This window comes from Neovison vison, chromosome 6 (genome assembly GCF_020171115.1).
Source record: "Neovison vison isolate M4711 chromosome 6, ASM_NN_V1, whole genome shotgun sequence".
NCBI classification, from domain to species: Eukaryota; Metazoa; Chordata; class Mammalia; order Carnivora; family Mustelidae; genus Neogale; species Neogale vison.
The window spans coordinates 55130950-55145562 of record NC_058096.1 but is presented as its reverse complement, the minus strand read 5'-3'; the positions used below and the strand labels follow the sequence as shown (position 1 = coordinate 55145562).

Here is a 14613-nt window from a genome sequence, read left to right as displayed (position 1 = left end):
GAAATGTGATCCCGCCTCCTGATATCAAACAAGATCACACTAGTGAGACGCAGGAGAAGTGCTTTGGAAAGCTAGGTATTTCCTCCCTCACAAGGTGGAAGACTGCAGCCGGCCCGCAGTTGGATTTGGATAAACACAGTCAACAAAAAGGGTGCATTGGTTTCATTTGAGCCATACAGGTTCTGTCCTGGCTATTTCAAACATTTGTTGATACTCAACTCCTTCAACAAATACTCAATAAAAACCCACTATGTGCCAGTCACAAAACTGCGTACTGCTTTTAAGAAGCTTACATTCCACCTGTATGCATTATGTGCTGGGGAATGAAATGATAACTAAGGCAAAGTGTCTGGCCCTTAAGTGGCTTATAATCCAAGTGTGGGGGACAGCTACACATTAAGATGTAAGTGCATGGTGGCAGAACACAGTGGCAGGGTAAGACCTCTGAGGACAGAGTACGGTAGCTTTCACTCCTTCTGGGATAAGCAGAAGTTATTAAGACAGTAACATCTAAGATATGCCTAGGAGAAGACACCAGAATTGTGCAAATGATGTGGTACCAGCAGGAGGAAATGTATGGAAGCAGGTGCCCTGTGTGCTGAGAAACAATGACTTTCTCAGTGCGGACGAAGAGTAGAAGCCTGGAGTGTAGTGGGAGATGAATCAAACTGAGAGAAATCTGAATTCTCTGTTACAAAGTTTGAAAATTAGGCTGAAGGCAATGGGGAGCTAGCCAAGGTTTTCACTCAGAGGAGCAGCATGATGAGAGATAGGTAGTTAGATAATTCTGTCAGTGGAGTGCAGGATGACCTTGGCTGAGAAGTGACTGGAGGCAGGAGACCAATTAGAAGGTTAAAAAAATAAACCAACTGAGATGTGGGGCCCCAATTAAATCAGAGATGGTATTTGCCAGGCCCCAGTAATTGCCTGGAAGGACATCAGGGCTGAGGGAAATGGTTTAGACAGGGCCAGGATTTCTAAAATCAGTGAAAGCCTTTCACTGAAAGGGTTTCAGGATGGGGGAAGGGAAGGCACACATGCACAGGGCAGTTGTCTTCGGTGGGAGGAGAGAGTTAGGGAGAAGAGGATTCTGTTTCAGAGTTCAAGGGTAAAGATCCCTCATGATGCCCAGGGCCAGGGAACTGATTCTCACTCCTGTTCAGCCTTCCCCACCCTTTCCTACAATTGGCAGCTTTTGCCAAGTATTCTTCTCTAACAGAGTACCTGAGTGATCATTTAATTTGCATTTAATAGGAGATGTTAAATGAAGCTCTGAAATGGACTTGTGCTTAAACACAGGTGAATTAAATGTAAGCATATTACATCCAAGTTAGTCCTTCAAAATGTTTTTAAGGATTAAAATAAAGCCACCCTTAATTAAACTTAAATTAGGTCAGAGAGAATCGGAGTGCGGAAGCACAGCACTTGGCTAGCTGACACCAGGACCCAGCCACCGCTGGGCAGAGTACTGAGCTACCCTGGGGAGCATCACCAAATAACCCGGCACAGAATCGCATGCTCCCAAACCAGGAGAGCACACGGCCTCCGGCTGAAAGGAACAGAAGTCCGGGGTTCGCCTCATGACCCCAGGGCTACCGGGGTGACACCTGCTGCACCTGAGTGAAGTTCTCCCATCATTCTAAGCCACGCAGTAGAGCACTAGTAGGAGTCCAGAAGGGGCTCCTGGCCACGTCTACAAGTACCTGCCATGGTAGCTGAGACAAATCACAGCACGCTCCTGCTTCCGGTTCCTCATGTGACAAAGTAGGTAACACCGGCACTCTGCCTTCTTCCCGGGGCAATGCGGAGACAGAACGCAACGGCGTGCAGAACAAGTTCTCAGCCACACAGCACAGCAGCAACCACCCCCTTCTCGTCTGTCCTCTAGTCCTCCACACTTCTCTTTCTGTCCCAGCTCTTGTGCGGCCCATCTTCCCTGCCACCCCTTCCAACCATCTCAGAGAGACTGAAGAGCCCATGCAAGTTCAGCACTGTCTGGAGCACCAACCTGGACACTCAGCAAGGACAGATGCCTGTCAGTCAAGCTGGGCAAAAGGACTGGATTCCCTGAGCCCGGAGCCCCAGGCTGCTGATATGTGAACGAGGCGGGGCTAGCCAGCAGTTGTCAAAGTGGGCAGTGATTTCACCCAGGAAGCAAGTAATAGAAAATGTAAATCTAGGATATTTCCTCATGAGATAGGTTTAGAAATTAAAAAAACGTGGTAAGGAAATGAAAGCTTTGATGGGACAGGGTAAGAGTTTGGGGGGACAGGGGTAGAGAATTCAGTGCATTTAAGCACAGTGGAATAGACAAATTAGTAATAGCCTAAGGAGGCACATATCAAACAGGCTCAAATGTACCAACCAGTGGAAAAATAATTTCCCCTGGTTCACTTATGTCAAAAATTATAATAAAGACATGTGAATTTTAATTTTATCAGAATGTTTGTTTTAAACTTAAAACTCAGTGTGTAAAACATGGACATAATCTTTCATTCATTTAACAAATACAATGGATTTTTGAACAACATGAGGGTTGGGAGAGCCAACGATAGTCAAGAATCCATCTGAGACTTTTGACTCCACAAAACCTTAATTGCTTATAACCTACTGTTGCCTGGAAACCTGACTGACTAGGTAAATCCTGACACTATGACTTTATCACACTATGATCTTGGAGAGGCTATGCAATCTCTTTAGCCTAGACAGATTATCCCCAAAGGGGATAATAATAAATAATAATACACCAACCTCAAAGGGCTTGCTGGAGGATGAAATGAAATAATCCATGGAAGTGCTTAGCACAGTGCCTGATCCAGAAAGCATTCACGAAACGACCCTATAAAGCTCCAGCATGGTGCGCCACAGAAGAAAGAAGAAGAAACCAAGAATTTGCTGTATATTGGCTGGGTGGAGGATGAACCATAAAGGCCCCGGATACCGCATGGAAACTGAACCCAGTCCTCCGGGTTCAAATCCCAGGTCTGCACTTCAAAATAACTTTGAGAAAGTTATTTAGCCCTTCTCTGCTTCCACTTCCTCACTTAATGGCTTAATGTTTACCTGTGAAGCAGGAAGACTTAACTCACAGAGTTGTTGTGGAGATCAAGAGTTACTCTTCGGTAATGCATTTCAGAATGATACCAGGAATGAAGGAAGTACTCAATAAATGATAGTTCAGTGACTACTCCACAAGCAAGTAAGGAGCCCTGCAGTTTAATTCAATGTTCCTGACCTCAAGTTGCTTAACATCTTCTGGATGAATCAAGACTTACACATTGTATACAATGAGAAAAAAAATTTAAAGACTTTTATTATAGAATTTATAATAAAGAACAAAACTAAACATAATCAAGAGCTATAATGCATAACACTGACAGTAAAAGCAACGATCAGGAACAAGAGGAATCAAATTTGGCTCACCTAATCAGGAAGGGCTCCCTGGAGGAAGTGAGATTGATGTTATGAACATGAAACAAAATATATTGAATTTTTAGTATTTAATTTTCAAGTTTCAATCATATGGAAATTTGGATATATGAACTGTTTTACTTTTGAACAGGCAGATGGTGATCAACAAAATCAGTGAAATCTCCTTTGAAGTCAGAAGTATGTGAAGAATTTGCTGTATATAAAACCCTGTACCTCACTACACCATGAGCTCCATGACGGCCCAGATTCATGTCTGGGTTTGTTCTCTGATGGGACTGGCACATAGTAAGCATTAGGTAAATACTTGCCATGTGACTCAACATGTGAAAAGATGGCACACAGTTACTACACTGTTCACTTCTTACATACAAACTGTCTAGTCCCCTGATAATGGAAGTTACCATCATTTGCAAGCATCTTCTCCACAAACTTTTTATGCTAACTCAGCTACTCTGCTTAAGTCATACTTCCTACCCAGTAATTTCTACCACGTATTAAAAAGTTGTCTCCTTCTCGAGCACCTCGTGATTGAGAATAAATTATAACTGCAATTTCCTACCAGTTATCAATGGACAAGGAGCCCTGCATGTGTGTGTGCGCATGTGTGTGTGTGCACATGGTGCCATGCCAGTAACGAAAACGAAATCCTGTAGGACTGATGCCTTGTAGAATTTAAGCTTTCAAGTTATGTATGAAATGCCTAGAATAACATAGGTTAATAACACCAGGTACCTGCAAGAATGCTCTTCAGGAGAGGTGAAACTGCCTTACAGGTTTTACTTAATGAATCTTCACAGGTGTCTTGGGAGTTAGAGGCAAGTGGGTATTTTTTTTTTTTTTTTTAAGATTTTATTTATTTGACAGAGATCACAAGTAGGCAGAGAGGCAGGCAGAAAGAGAGAGAGAGGAAGGAAAGCAGATTTCCTGTTGAGCAGAGAGCCCAACAGGACCCTGGGATCAGGACCTGACCGGAAGGCAGAGGCTTTAACCCACTGAGCCACCCAGGCACCACCCCAAGTGGGTATTATTATTACCTCCATTTTACAGGATGAAGGACTCTACTGTCTTATTTTTTGGTTCCAACAAAAGAACTAGGCATTGTAAAATCACAGACTTAACCTCCAATACACTTCCCACACATTTGAAAGTTTGCCTTCCATTACAACTAAATAGATACTGATGCCTCAAACCTTCTCAGCAGCTAGGATTACTCTCCCTAACTTACTACATTTTCTTTTAGTCCCCAAACCACCCTTCCTTCTGTCCTACTCAGGACTTTCTGGCCCTGACTCAGGCCGGATATGGAGTGTGGTCCTTTCCAATACGGATCCATGCTGTTCTCTGTATTACGTGTGGACTTCAGTCCCTACACACTCCTTGAAACGCAGCACTCCTGGCCTTTATTCCTTAAATTTTATTAAGCTTTGCATTTTTATTAAAGTAACACATATAATAGTATAGACTATTTTTAGTATTGGAGAGCACTTCTACAAACCCGAGATCGGATATTATAAACTGCATTCACTGCCTTTTCATCTTTAGATAATAACTCTCTGATATAAAATGTAAGGGCCTACCTCTCTTTATATAACGGCCTTCTCTTTTGCTCTTCCCAGAGTCTGACGGGAATGCTGAACAGATTGCCTCTCACGTCCTCTGTAGCCCTCTGCAGGCCTATTCTCAGCTGATCCGTATACGGTATTTTATTGACTAAACAACTTCCATTTGGCTTCTGATTTAACTATCTTTGCAAAAATCTGATGCTCATTGGTAACATTCTTTCTGTTTCCCTCACTATTAAGAGGTATTTGTTAGGGAGACTTCCATGCTTACATTTCACCAAATTTCAACAGAGGCCAGCTTAGTGTGGCATGTTGAGCCTGTGGCGGGGAGGAGGGTCACTCCTTTAGGTCTGTCCTGCTAGTTCATATATTTTGCTTCCTCATCCATAAGTGAATGACAAGCAGTTTTTAAAAATATTAATGCATTTCAACGTACCCTGGAAATAAAGGAAACACACGGCTAATCATTTATGTGAAAAACAAAAGAACCAAACTGTAAATACAAATTTCAGCCTTTTTATTAATCAGAGAAAAAGGCAGCACAACTGAAAACTAAGCCTGCCTCAACAATAGCAGTATGTGCAAATGTACACCTAATAATGCCACAAACTTATTATGGCAAAATCAGAATTGATCAGAAGATTCAGGAAAAAGACAACTCAAACATTTTCTTTGTCATTACTTCCCCACTGATAGCTCAAGAACCTACGATTTCTCTCTAAAAACTCTTAAGAGCACGTTAGGGAGATCCAGGTACAATTACAGGCCAAAGAAGCTTTCAATCTGGAATTTTATTACTTTAGATATTAGAATATATTCAGATATATTAATCTGAAAAGTTATTATTTACAGCAAGCCTATATGCCTTCTAGAATTTTTTTTAAAAAACTATTACCTATATTAAAATTTCTACATTTAAAAATACAGACTTCTGAGGATTTTTTTCTATGTAGTTAGGGGTTTCAGGTTAATGAACAAAGGAAAATCTCTTCCCTTTAAGAATAGTATTTCAGAATAAGAATTCTGCAATGGCATTTTAAAAAGCCGTTATGACTTTTTCATAATTCGTGGCCGAATTTTTGTAAAATGTCACTTTATTTGACTGGTCCTACCTAATAGCATAAACACATACCACAGTAATTGTTCCAAATGTCAGCAGCATGAAACTTCTCTAACACTCTCTCCTTATCTTATTACCCTGATAATTTTCTTAGGAAACTCTAAGTACATATTTATTGTTCATCATCTGCCTATGTATCTGGGCCCCTACCATTCTACAACCATGTTTACATATCTGGAATGAGAAGATTTTGCAGGGAAAACAGATGCTAAATGAAGTCTACTGATGATATCTGCAATATGAGCTCTCAAAATGAACCATATTTAGACACAGGTTAATTTTGTACAACACTCACTGCTTTAATGTTTCAGTATCTCAAGAGCAGTGACCTAAATATACCTCTGAGATGAGAAGTAGGAAGCAAGAAGGAGCTATATTCTTAGAAGTGGTTCTTCAAGACCAAATGGCTGGCAACTTCTTCCCTAGCAAAGATTCCCTTTTCCTACATGGTGTCCTTCTTTAAGTACTTTACCTTTATAAACTACTTTTGCTCCAGAATTCTCAAAACAGTTCCCCTTCCTCAGAAATAAAAAGTTGACCACTGTTTAAATTACTTGTGTAAAAAACCTGCTGTTCTTAAAAGGGAGATCTTCTCCCTGAAGAAAGCCCAGGAAGTAGACTTTAAGCAAAGGCAGGGGTTGTGGGGCAGGGGGCAGTTTTTTCTTTGACTAACATTTTTTTCTATCTAAGTTTTACAAATATTTATTTATTTATTTGCATGTGTTCCATGAAGTTAGAAAGAATGTTAACAGAAGCTGGGAAGAAAACACCATTATAGTATAATCTGTTAGAAAAGATGATGCTGACTCTCACAACACATTACATTCTTGGAAATCATGAGTCACGCTGTGTTGAAAAGGTCAAGTGTGCATTATTATTCCAACATTCACCTTTTGGAACATGCTTGTGATACTCTATACCTAAGTGAGAGTCATTCTGATTGCTATCAGGCAGCCATGTGTTAGAAAGCGAAATGGTTTCCGAGAATTCTATTGTGTTAGGAAGTAAAAACACGCTGAATAATAAGTATGCAAAGGTACAAAGTGACATGTTTATTTTTCTCGGCTAAAGATTAGTACAATGTAAACAACTCCGAGTATACCAGTTTACACACATTCTTTTGCTACACCGAACCAAATGGAATCAAAAGAATTATGTTAAATATATAGTCAACTACTATGGATCCCAAATGTGAACTACATATAATAAAAGCCTCTGTGATAGAATTATCTTACATGGTACCGTGAAAATCCCTATTTAAATTAAGAGTCAACTGTACTCTGTAGGGCATATTCAGAACTTCAAAAAAAAAGTAGAATTGAGCTGACTGCTATTTGGACATAAATAGTGGCTCTGGTTGGGACTCAAAAGTCTCATTCTCAAGTACCTGAGTGTGGTAAAATAGCATGACCTGAGGTTAATTTGTCTGGCCTCTGTTAAATAGGTCTGGAAAAGAGAGAAATTCCACAAATGCAAAATATGCACGGTTAACTGTTATGACCTGCCCATCAAACCATACCTAAAAATGTTTTGTAAAAGCAGCCCAATAACCACAAAGAAGAAGAGATCTCATAAAACCAACGTCATGAGGGCCTGGGTCCTTTTCATTTTCCATTTTAAAGAATAAAACAATCTTGGAATGCCATGTTTCAAAAACAAGAGTTTGGATTTATTCAGGTACCAGAAAGACTTGACAGTTAAACTCTCATCTTTTCACTAGCCAAAGTCTGTAAGAGAACGTCACAAAAGCAGGATACATTATGAATAGAGGGAATGAATGAGAGGACCCACCCTACAGAACCATGACACAATTGTGGCAAATGCTAATTATCTGTACATTCCATTTCTCTCTCTTAGGTTCAAAAAACGACAAAAATCTGCACCTGATCTCTTAATTTGCGTCCTCTTGGGTTTATTTACACCACTTCTGCTCTACTCAAGGCACAATATAAAGCACATACAGATCGTGACCAAAACAAACAAACAAAAAGAAAGATAAAGTTTGCTTATGAGCTGTAAACAGAAAAACTATAGAACTGAGAGCATAAAAATGCAAATGTCTGTGTTTTCAAGCCTCAGTGTGAGCAGAGTGGGCAGGAATGAGGACCAGCTTACCTCCGGTGTCCCAAGAGCATGTTCTCCAGCTAAAAGCAGCATGCTCAGGCCTCCCATTTGAGTAGGATCTGAAAGTCAAAAACAAATAAATCATCGATTTACAAGCATAAAGTACATATATCCACACAGAGTCAAAAAGGACTACTAACAAAGACTCAAAATAAAATAGAACCCTACAGAACTTGTTATAGAAAACTTTCAAAACTCTTCATTATAGCAATAATCTTGCATATATGTGCTTAAGTACTCATATTTTGGTGAGCCTATTGTCTCACCGTTTCAAATAACACTTTCTTCAATACCACAGCTATTTATAATATGAATTATCTCCTAATGTGATTCTTGCTTTACTGAATTGGGGGGAGAGTGGTTTCAAAGGATTTTTTTCTTTTTAAACAAGAGTACTTATGCTTGATGTCTAAGAAGTTTGAGTTTGTTATTCTCAAATTGTTATTTCTACCATGTAAAATGAGGGCTAATAAAAAGTACCAGGCTATATGAGAAACTTTATTTAAAAAAAAAAAAATTATAAAAGTCTTCCAAAATCTCGGGGGCTTTGTTCAAGTAATCTTTAAAACTTTCAAAAACAAATTTAAATTAGAGAGTGGTGTATTTTTGATATTTTCAATCTTAGGGGTATAGTCAGGTGCTTCCCCAAAATACTTTTTCATTTGAAGTGAATCCTTTTTATATTACCAAAGGCCTTGGTTTTCATTCCTTCAATAATCAACAGAAACAAAGAGAGAAAATAAAACCAGCAAAGTGGTAAATCTACAACCAAGGGTTATGATTAAACAAGTATTAGAGAAAGAAACCTATATTCCTTAAGGTTGTATTAAGCAAATTAAATTTCAGATCTGCACTGAAAGAACATATATGGCAGTGCCTAACTCACTGACTGTCCTTGAGCATATAGATCATACATAAATGCATTTTTATTTTTAGGAATCTCTCCTCAATTAAAGTGAGAATCAGGAATACTGTTGCCTGTTGCCCTCTGTTGACACAGAGGGGTTTTCTCTTTTTTATTTAAAAATAGGACCTTAGGTATATGTTTGGAAAGATCTGTCTTAACTCACAAAGCCATTCTTTTTTTTTTTTAAGATTTTTATTTATTTATTTGACAGAGAGATCACAAGTAGACGGAGAAGCAGGCAGAGAGAGAGGGGGAAGCAGGCTCCCTGCTGAGCAGAGAGCCCGACACAGAACTCAATCCAAGGACCCTGGGATCATGACCTGAGCCCAAGGCAGCGGCCTAACCCACTGAGCCACCCAGGTGCCCCTCACAAAGCCATTCTGATCACTTCTTACATACAGTCAAAATTTGTCTTAAAAAATTGAAAAAAGAATCTGAAGTTGTTAAGAAGGAAGGAGAGGAAAGGAAAGAACAGAAAGGAAAGAAAAGAAAGAAAAGGAAAGGAAGAAAGAAAGAGAAAAGAAGAGGTTATTAGAGGGGAACACAGATCACCCAAAGATCAGGTGGTCAGGAAAACAGCTTCATGTTGGAAAGCAGCCCCAGAGAAAGATGCCATATATGGAATACACGGGAACTCTGTTGTGATGAATGGTTGTTGTGATGAAGTAAGGCTCTTTGTTGTTGGCACCTGGGTGGCTCAGTGGGTTAAGCCGCTGCCTTCGGCTCAGGTCATGATCTCAGGGTCCTGGGATCGAGTCCCGCTTCGGGCTCTCTGCTCGGCGGGGAGCCTGCTTCCCTCTCTCTCTCTCTGCCTGCCTCTCTGCCTACTTGTGATTTCTCTCTGTCAAATAAATAAATAAAATCTTTAAAAAAAAATTCCACCTTTAATTAAATGTGAAGTTTAAGAACAACTATGTTTTTTAAAATACACACAAATCTATTTAAAATTAAAATCAGGGGTAAATTAATTTAGCAGAAAGTAAAAATTTTAGTTTGGTTCTAGGGGTAGCTAAATTTTACTGTGGTCATTCTAGAGATCAGGAGGACTGGATGTTGGTTTCTAATAGAAATAAAAATGTGTTGGTTCAAATTTTAAAGTAAAATAGGAACATGCTTACATGACTAATGTGATTAGTTGTTATGTATCAATGTGATTTTGCAAGAAGTTTGCTGTATAGACAGTAAAACACAGACCAAAAAGTAATCATCATCCTTTGAATTAATTCATACTCACACAATGTTACCTAGAAACATCAAATATATGCATATAGCATGCTTTGCTTTCTCTTTACCAAGACCTGTAATAAACTAAATTCTACACAACTTTCCCTTCTTGGAAATCATACGTTTAATTTGGGATTATTCAAAACAGCATAATGTCATGTGACAAGGACTACTAGAAAAACAAAAGATTCCATGTTGAGGAAAAGCTTACACTGTCCTCTAAAGGCCCTAGGAGGAATCCCCTAGATTCAAACAGCTAAGCACCATGTTATTTGTTTTTTAATTGTTAGTCACCCTACAGTACATCATTAGTATGTAAGTAATTAGTACGTAGTAAGTACTACATTGATGTAGTGTTCCATGCTTCATTGTTTGCATATAACACCTAGGACTCTATGCAACAGTTCCCTCTTTAATACCCATCACCAGGCTAACCCATCCCTCCACACCCCTCTACTCTAAAACCCTAGTTCGATTCCTGGAGTCCATAGTCTCTCATGGCTTATCCCCTCCTGATTTCCACCCCTTTCATTTTTTTTTTTTTTTAAGATTTTATTTATTTATTTGCCAGAAAGAGAGAGAGAGCACGAGCAAGTGAGCGAGCACAGGCAGGCAGAGTGGCAGCAGAGGCAGAGGGAGAAACAGGCTCCCCGTCAAGCAAGGAGCCCGATGTGGAACTTGATCCCAGAACGCTGGGATCTTGACCTGAGCCGAAGGCAGCTGCTTAACCAACTGAGCCACCCGGGCGTCCCCCCTTCATTTTTCCCTTTCTTTCCCTTACCTAATGTCCTCCATGCTATTCCTTATGCTCCACAAGTACGTGAAACCATAAGATAATTGACTTTCTCTGCTTGACTTATTTCACTTAGCGTAATTTCCTCCAGTTCCATCCATGTGGATGCAAAAGTTGGGTATTCATGCCTCCTGATGGCTGAGTAATATTCCATTGTACATATGGACCACAACTTCTTTATTCATTCATCTGCTGAGCATCTCAACTCTTTCCACAGTTTGGCTATTGTGGATCCTGCTGCAGCTATGAACACTGCGGTGCACGTGGCCCTTCTTTTGTTACATCGGTATCTTTGGGGTAAATACCCAGTAGTGCAATTGCTGGGTCATAGGGTAGCTCTATTTTTAAATTTTTGAGGAACTTCCACACTGTTTCCCAAAGTGGCTATTATCAATTTGTATTCCTACCAAAAGTATTAAGAGAGTCACCCTTTCCCCAACATCCTCTTCAACATTTGTTTTTCCTGTCTTGTTAATCTTTGCCATTCTAATTGGTGTAAGGTGGGATCTCAATGTGGTTTTGATTTTAATTCCCAGGATGGTTAATGATGATGAACATTTTTCCATGTCTCTATTAGCCATCTGTATGTCTTCTTTAATTCTCTTTTCTCATTGTACGTCTTCTTTGGTGTCTGTTCATGTCTTCTGCCCATTTTATGACTTGTTATTTGAATACTGAGTTTGAGAAGTTCTTTATAGATCTTGGATATCAGCCCTTTATCTGTAGTGTCATTTGCAAATATCTTCTCCCATTCTATGGATTGCTTTTTGTTTTGTTGACTGTTTCCTTTGCAGTAAGCACCATGTTTTAATTAAAGGCAAACCCATTTGTTTTCATTGTTCCGCAAGAGGCACAACTGGAAATTTCACAACAATGTTATCTACTATACACTAGCTTAACAAAGATCTAACTGTGGGATTACCATGTCATAGAGGCTCACATAAGGAGACAAACTCAAGGTGTTTTCCTTCTTTATTTTACTTTAAAGAACATTGTTTCTATAAAGCTGGCCTATTCAGTATCTTGGTTGATGTCTAGTTCTTAAAATTTAAATTTGTAGGTCCAAAAGGTAGATTAATAAACTGTCAAAAATCATGCTAAAAACAGATATCTTTCATAGCTGTCAAAGCTTTCATAGCTTTATCTACAATTACGATTGGTTTGTGAAGAGCTATTATATGAAAAACACCTACTGATATTGATTTAGAACTGGGAGAAAAAGGCATGGAAGACAAATGGTAATCGAAGGAATTCGGTTGACAGCTCATCCTCCATATACTCTTTTATGGTCCCAACAATAAAAGATTTTATCATAAAACACTTCAAATGATATAATTTGGGAAGTCTAGAGAGTTCACCAAGGTGAAGTGAAAATTGTACAATGACAGCCAAACAAGGACAGAGCTCTGTTTTAATTCTTCTGGGGTATATAGAAGCATCATTTTGGGTGGGGTGGGGGGATCCTCAGGCCAGTGCGATCTAGGAACTATCTTACCAGGTCCCATGTTTCTCTCTGCTTTACCTAGAATTCTACTACAGACACCTACAAAGCAGTCACCTAAAGACTGTTTCCTCAGAATGCTGCCATTATATCAGACTGCATTTCTTAGCGTTTATTTCTGACAACACCACATAGTTTGTTACATTATAAATCACACACTGATTTATAGAGTTCTGTTTTTAACTTTGTGAGGATCCTTCATACTGTGTTCCCCTCATGGCTGTACCAATTTACAAGCAACAGCGCAAAAGGGTTCCCTTTTCTCCATATTCTCATCAGCGCCTGCTATTGCTTGTCCTTCTGATGATGTTCATTCTAATAGGTGAGTGGTAGTATCTCATAATGGTTTTAATTTGCATTTTCCTAATGACTAGTAATGTTGAGCATCTTTTCGTATGCTTGGTTGGCCTTTTGTACATCTTTGGAGAAATGTCTATTCAGAGCCTCTGTCCATTTTTTACTTGGTTGTTTTTATTTTTGTTTTACCATTGAGATGTAGGAGTTCCTTACAAATTTGGGGTATTAACTTCTTTCAGATATGTGGTTAGAAAATATTGTTTCCCATTCTGTAGGTTGTGTTTTCACGCCGTTGATGCTTGCTTTTGCCATATAGAAGCTCTGAAATGCAGTCTCTCACCTGTTAACCTTTTATTTTGTTGCTTGTGGTTTAGATGTCATATCAAAGCAAACAAACAAACAAACAAACAAACAAACCTATTACCAAAATGTATGTCAAAGAGCTTTATTCCTATGTTTTCTTCTAGGACTTTCATGGGCTCAGGTGTCACATTTAAGTCTTTAATCCACTTCATGTTGTTATGGTTTCAGATATGGGTCCAGTTTTGTTTTGTTTTTTTACATGTGCATATCCAATTACCACAGGACCATTTATTGAAAAGACAATCTTTTTTTCCAAGAATTTATTGAATTCTTGGACTGTGTATGTTTGGGGTTATTTACAGGTTCTTGATTCTGTTTCATTGGTCTCTATTTTGTATGCCAGTACCATCTGTCTTAATGACTATAGCTTTATAGTATACCTTAAAATCAGAAAGTATGAGGCAACCTGCTTTGTTCTTCTTTCTCAGATTTCCTTGGCTATTCAGGGTCTCCTGTGGTTCCATACAATTTCAGCAGTGCTTTTTCTACTTCTGTAAAAACCGTGACTGGAATCTTGATAGGGACTATATTCAGTCTATAGACAGCTTATGGTAGTATTAACAATTTTAATTCTTCCAGGAACACAGGGTATCTTTCCACTTATTTGTGTCTTTTTTAATTTCCTTCTTCAGTGTCTTACAGTTTTCAAAGGTATTTTACCTCCTTAGTGAAATTTATTACTATCTTCATTGTTTTGATGCTATTGTAAATGGGAACGATTTAGTTTTTAGAAAATCTGTTGTTAGTGTATAGAGATGATACTGATTTTTCTATGTTAATCTTGTACCCTGCAACTTTGCGGAATTCACTGATTAGATCCAATAGTTTCTTGGTTAAGTCTATATGACTTTCCAAATATAAAGTCATCTCATATACAAACATAATTTTATTTCTTCTTTTTCAGTTCTGATTATTTTCTTTTGTTTACTTTTCTTGCCTATTGCTCTAGCTAGGACTTAGAATATCATGCCTGAATAAGAATGGTGAGAGTGGACACCCTTGTCTTATTCCTGATATTAAGAGAAAAAGCTTTCTGCCTTTCACCATTAGATATGATGTTAGCTGTTGGCTTGTTATATATGGCCTTTATTATGTTGAGGTATGTTTCTTCTATTCCTAATTTGTTAAGAATGTTTATCACAAATGGATATTGGATTTTGTCAAATGCTTTTTCTGCATCTACTCAGAGGACTGCGTGATTCTTTTTATTCTATTAATGTGATATATCACAATGATTTATTTATGAGTTGAACCATCCCCGAATCCCCACTTGATCATGGTGAGTGATCC

The 14613-nt window shown here is 38.8% G+C and overlaps 1 protein-coding gene across 14 annotated transcripts in view; it reads right to left on the bottom strand.

Moving 5' to 3' along the window:
• Positions 1-14613, bottom strand: part of BBX (BBX high mobility group box domain containing) — a 278723-nt gene that overhangs the window by 69502 nt on the left and 194608 nt on the right. For all 14 annotated transcript variants that reach the window (XM_044251313.1, XM_044251314.1, XM_044251312.1 and 11 more), the window contains one exon: positions 8230-8297. In XM_044251313.1, coding sequence (XP_044107248.1) covers positions 8230-8297 — 68 coding nt within the window. The remainder of the gene's footprint in view (positions 1-8229; positions 8298-14613) is intronic.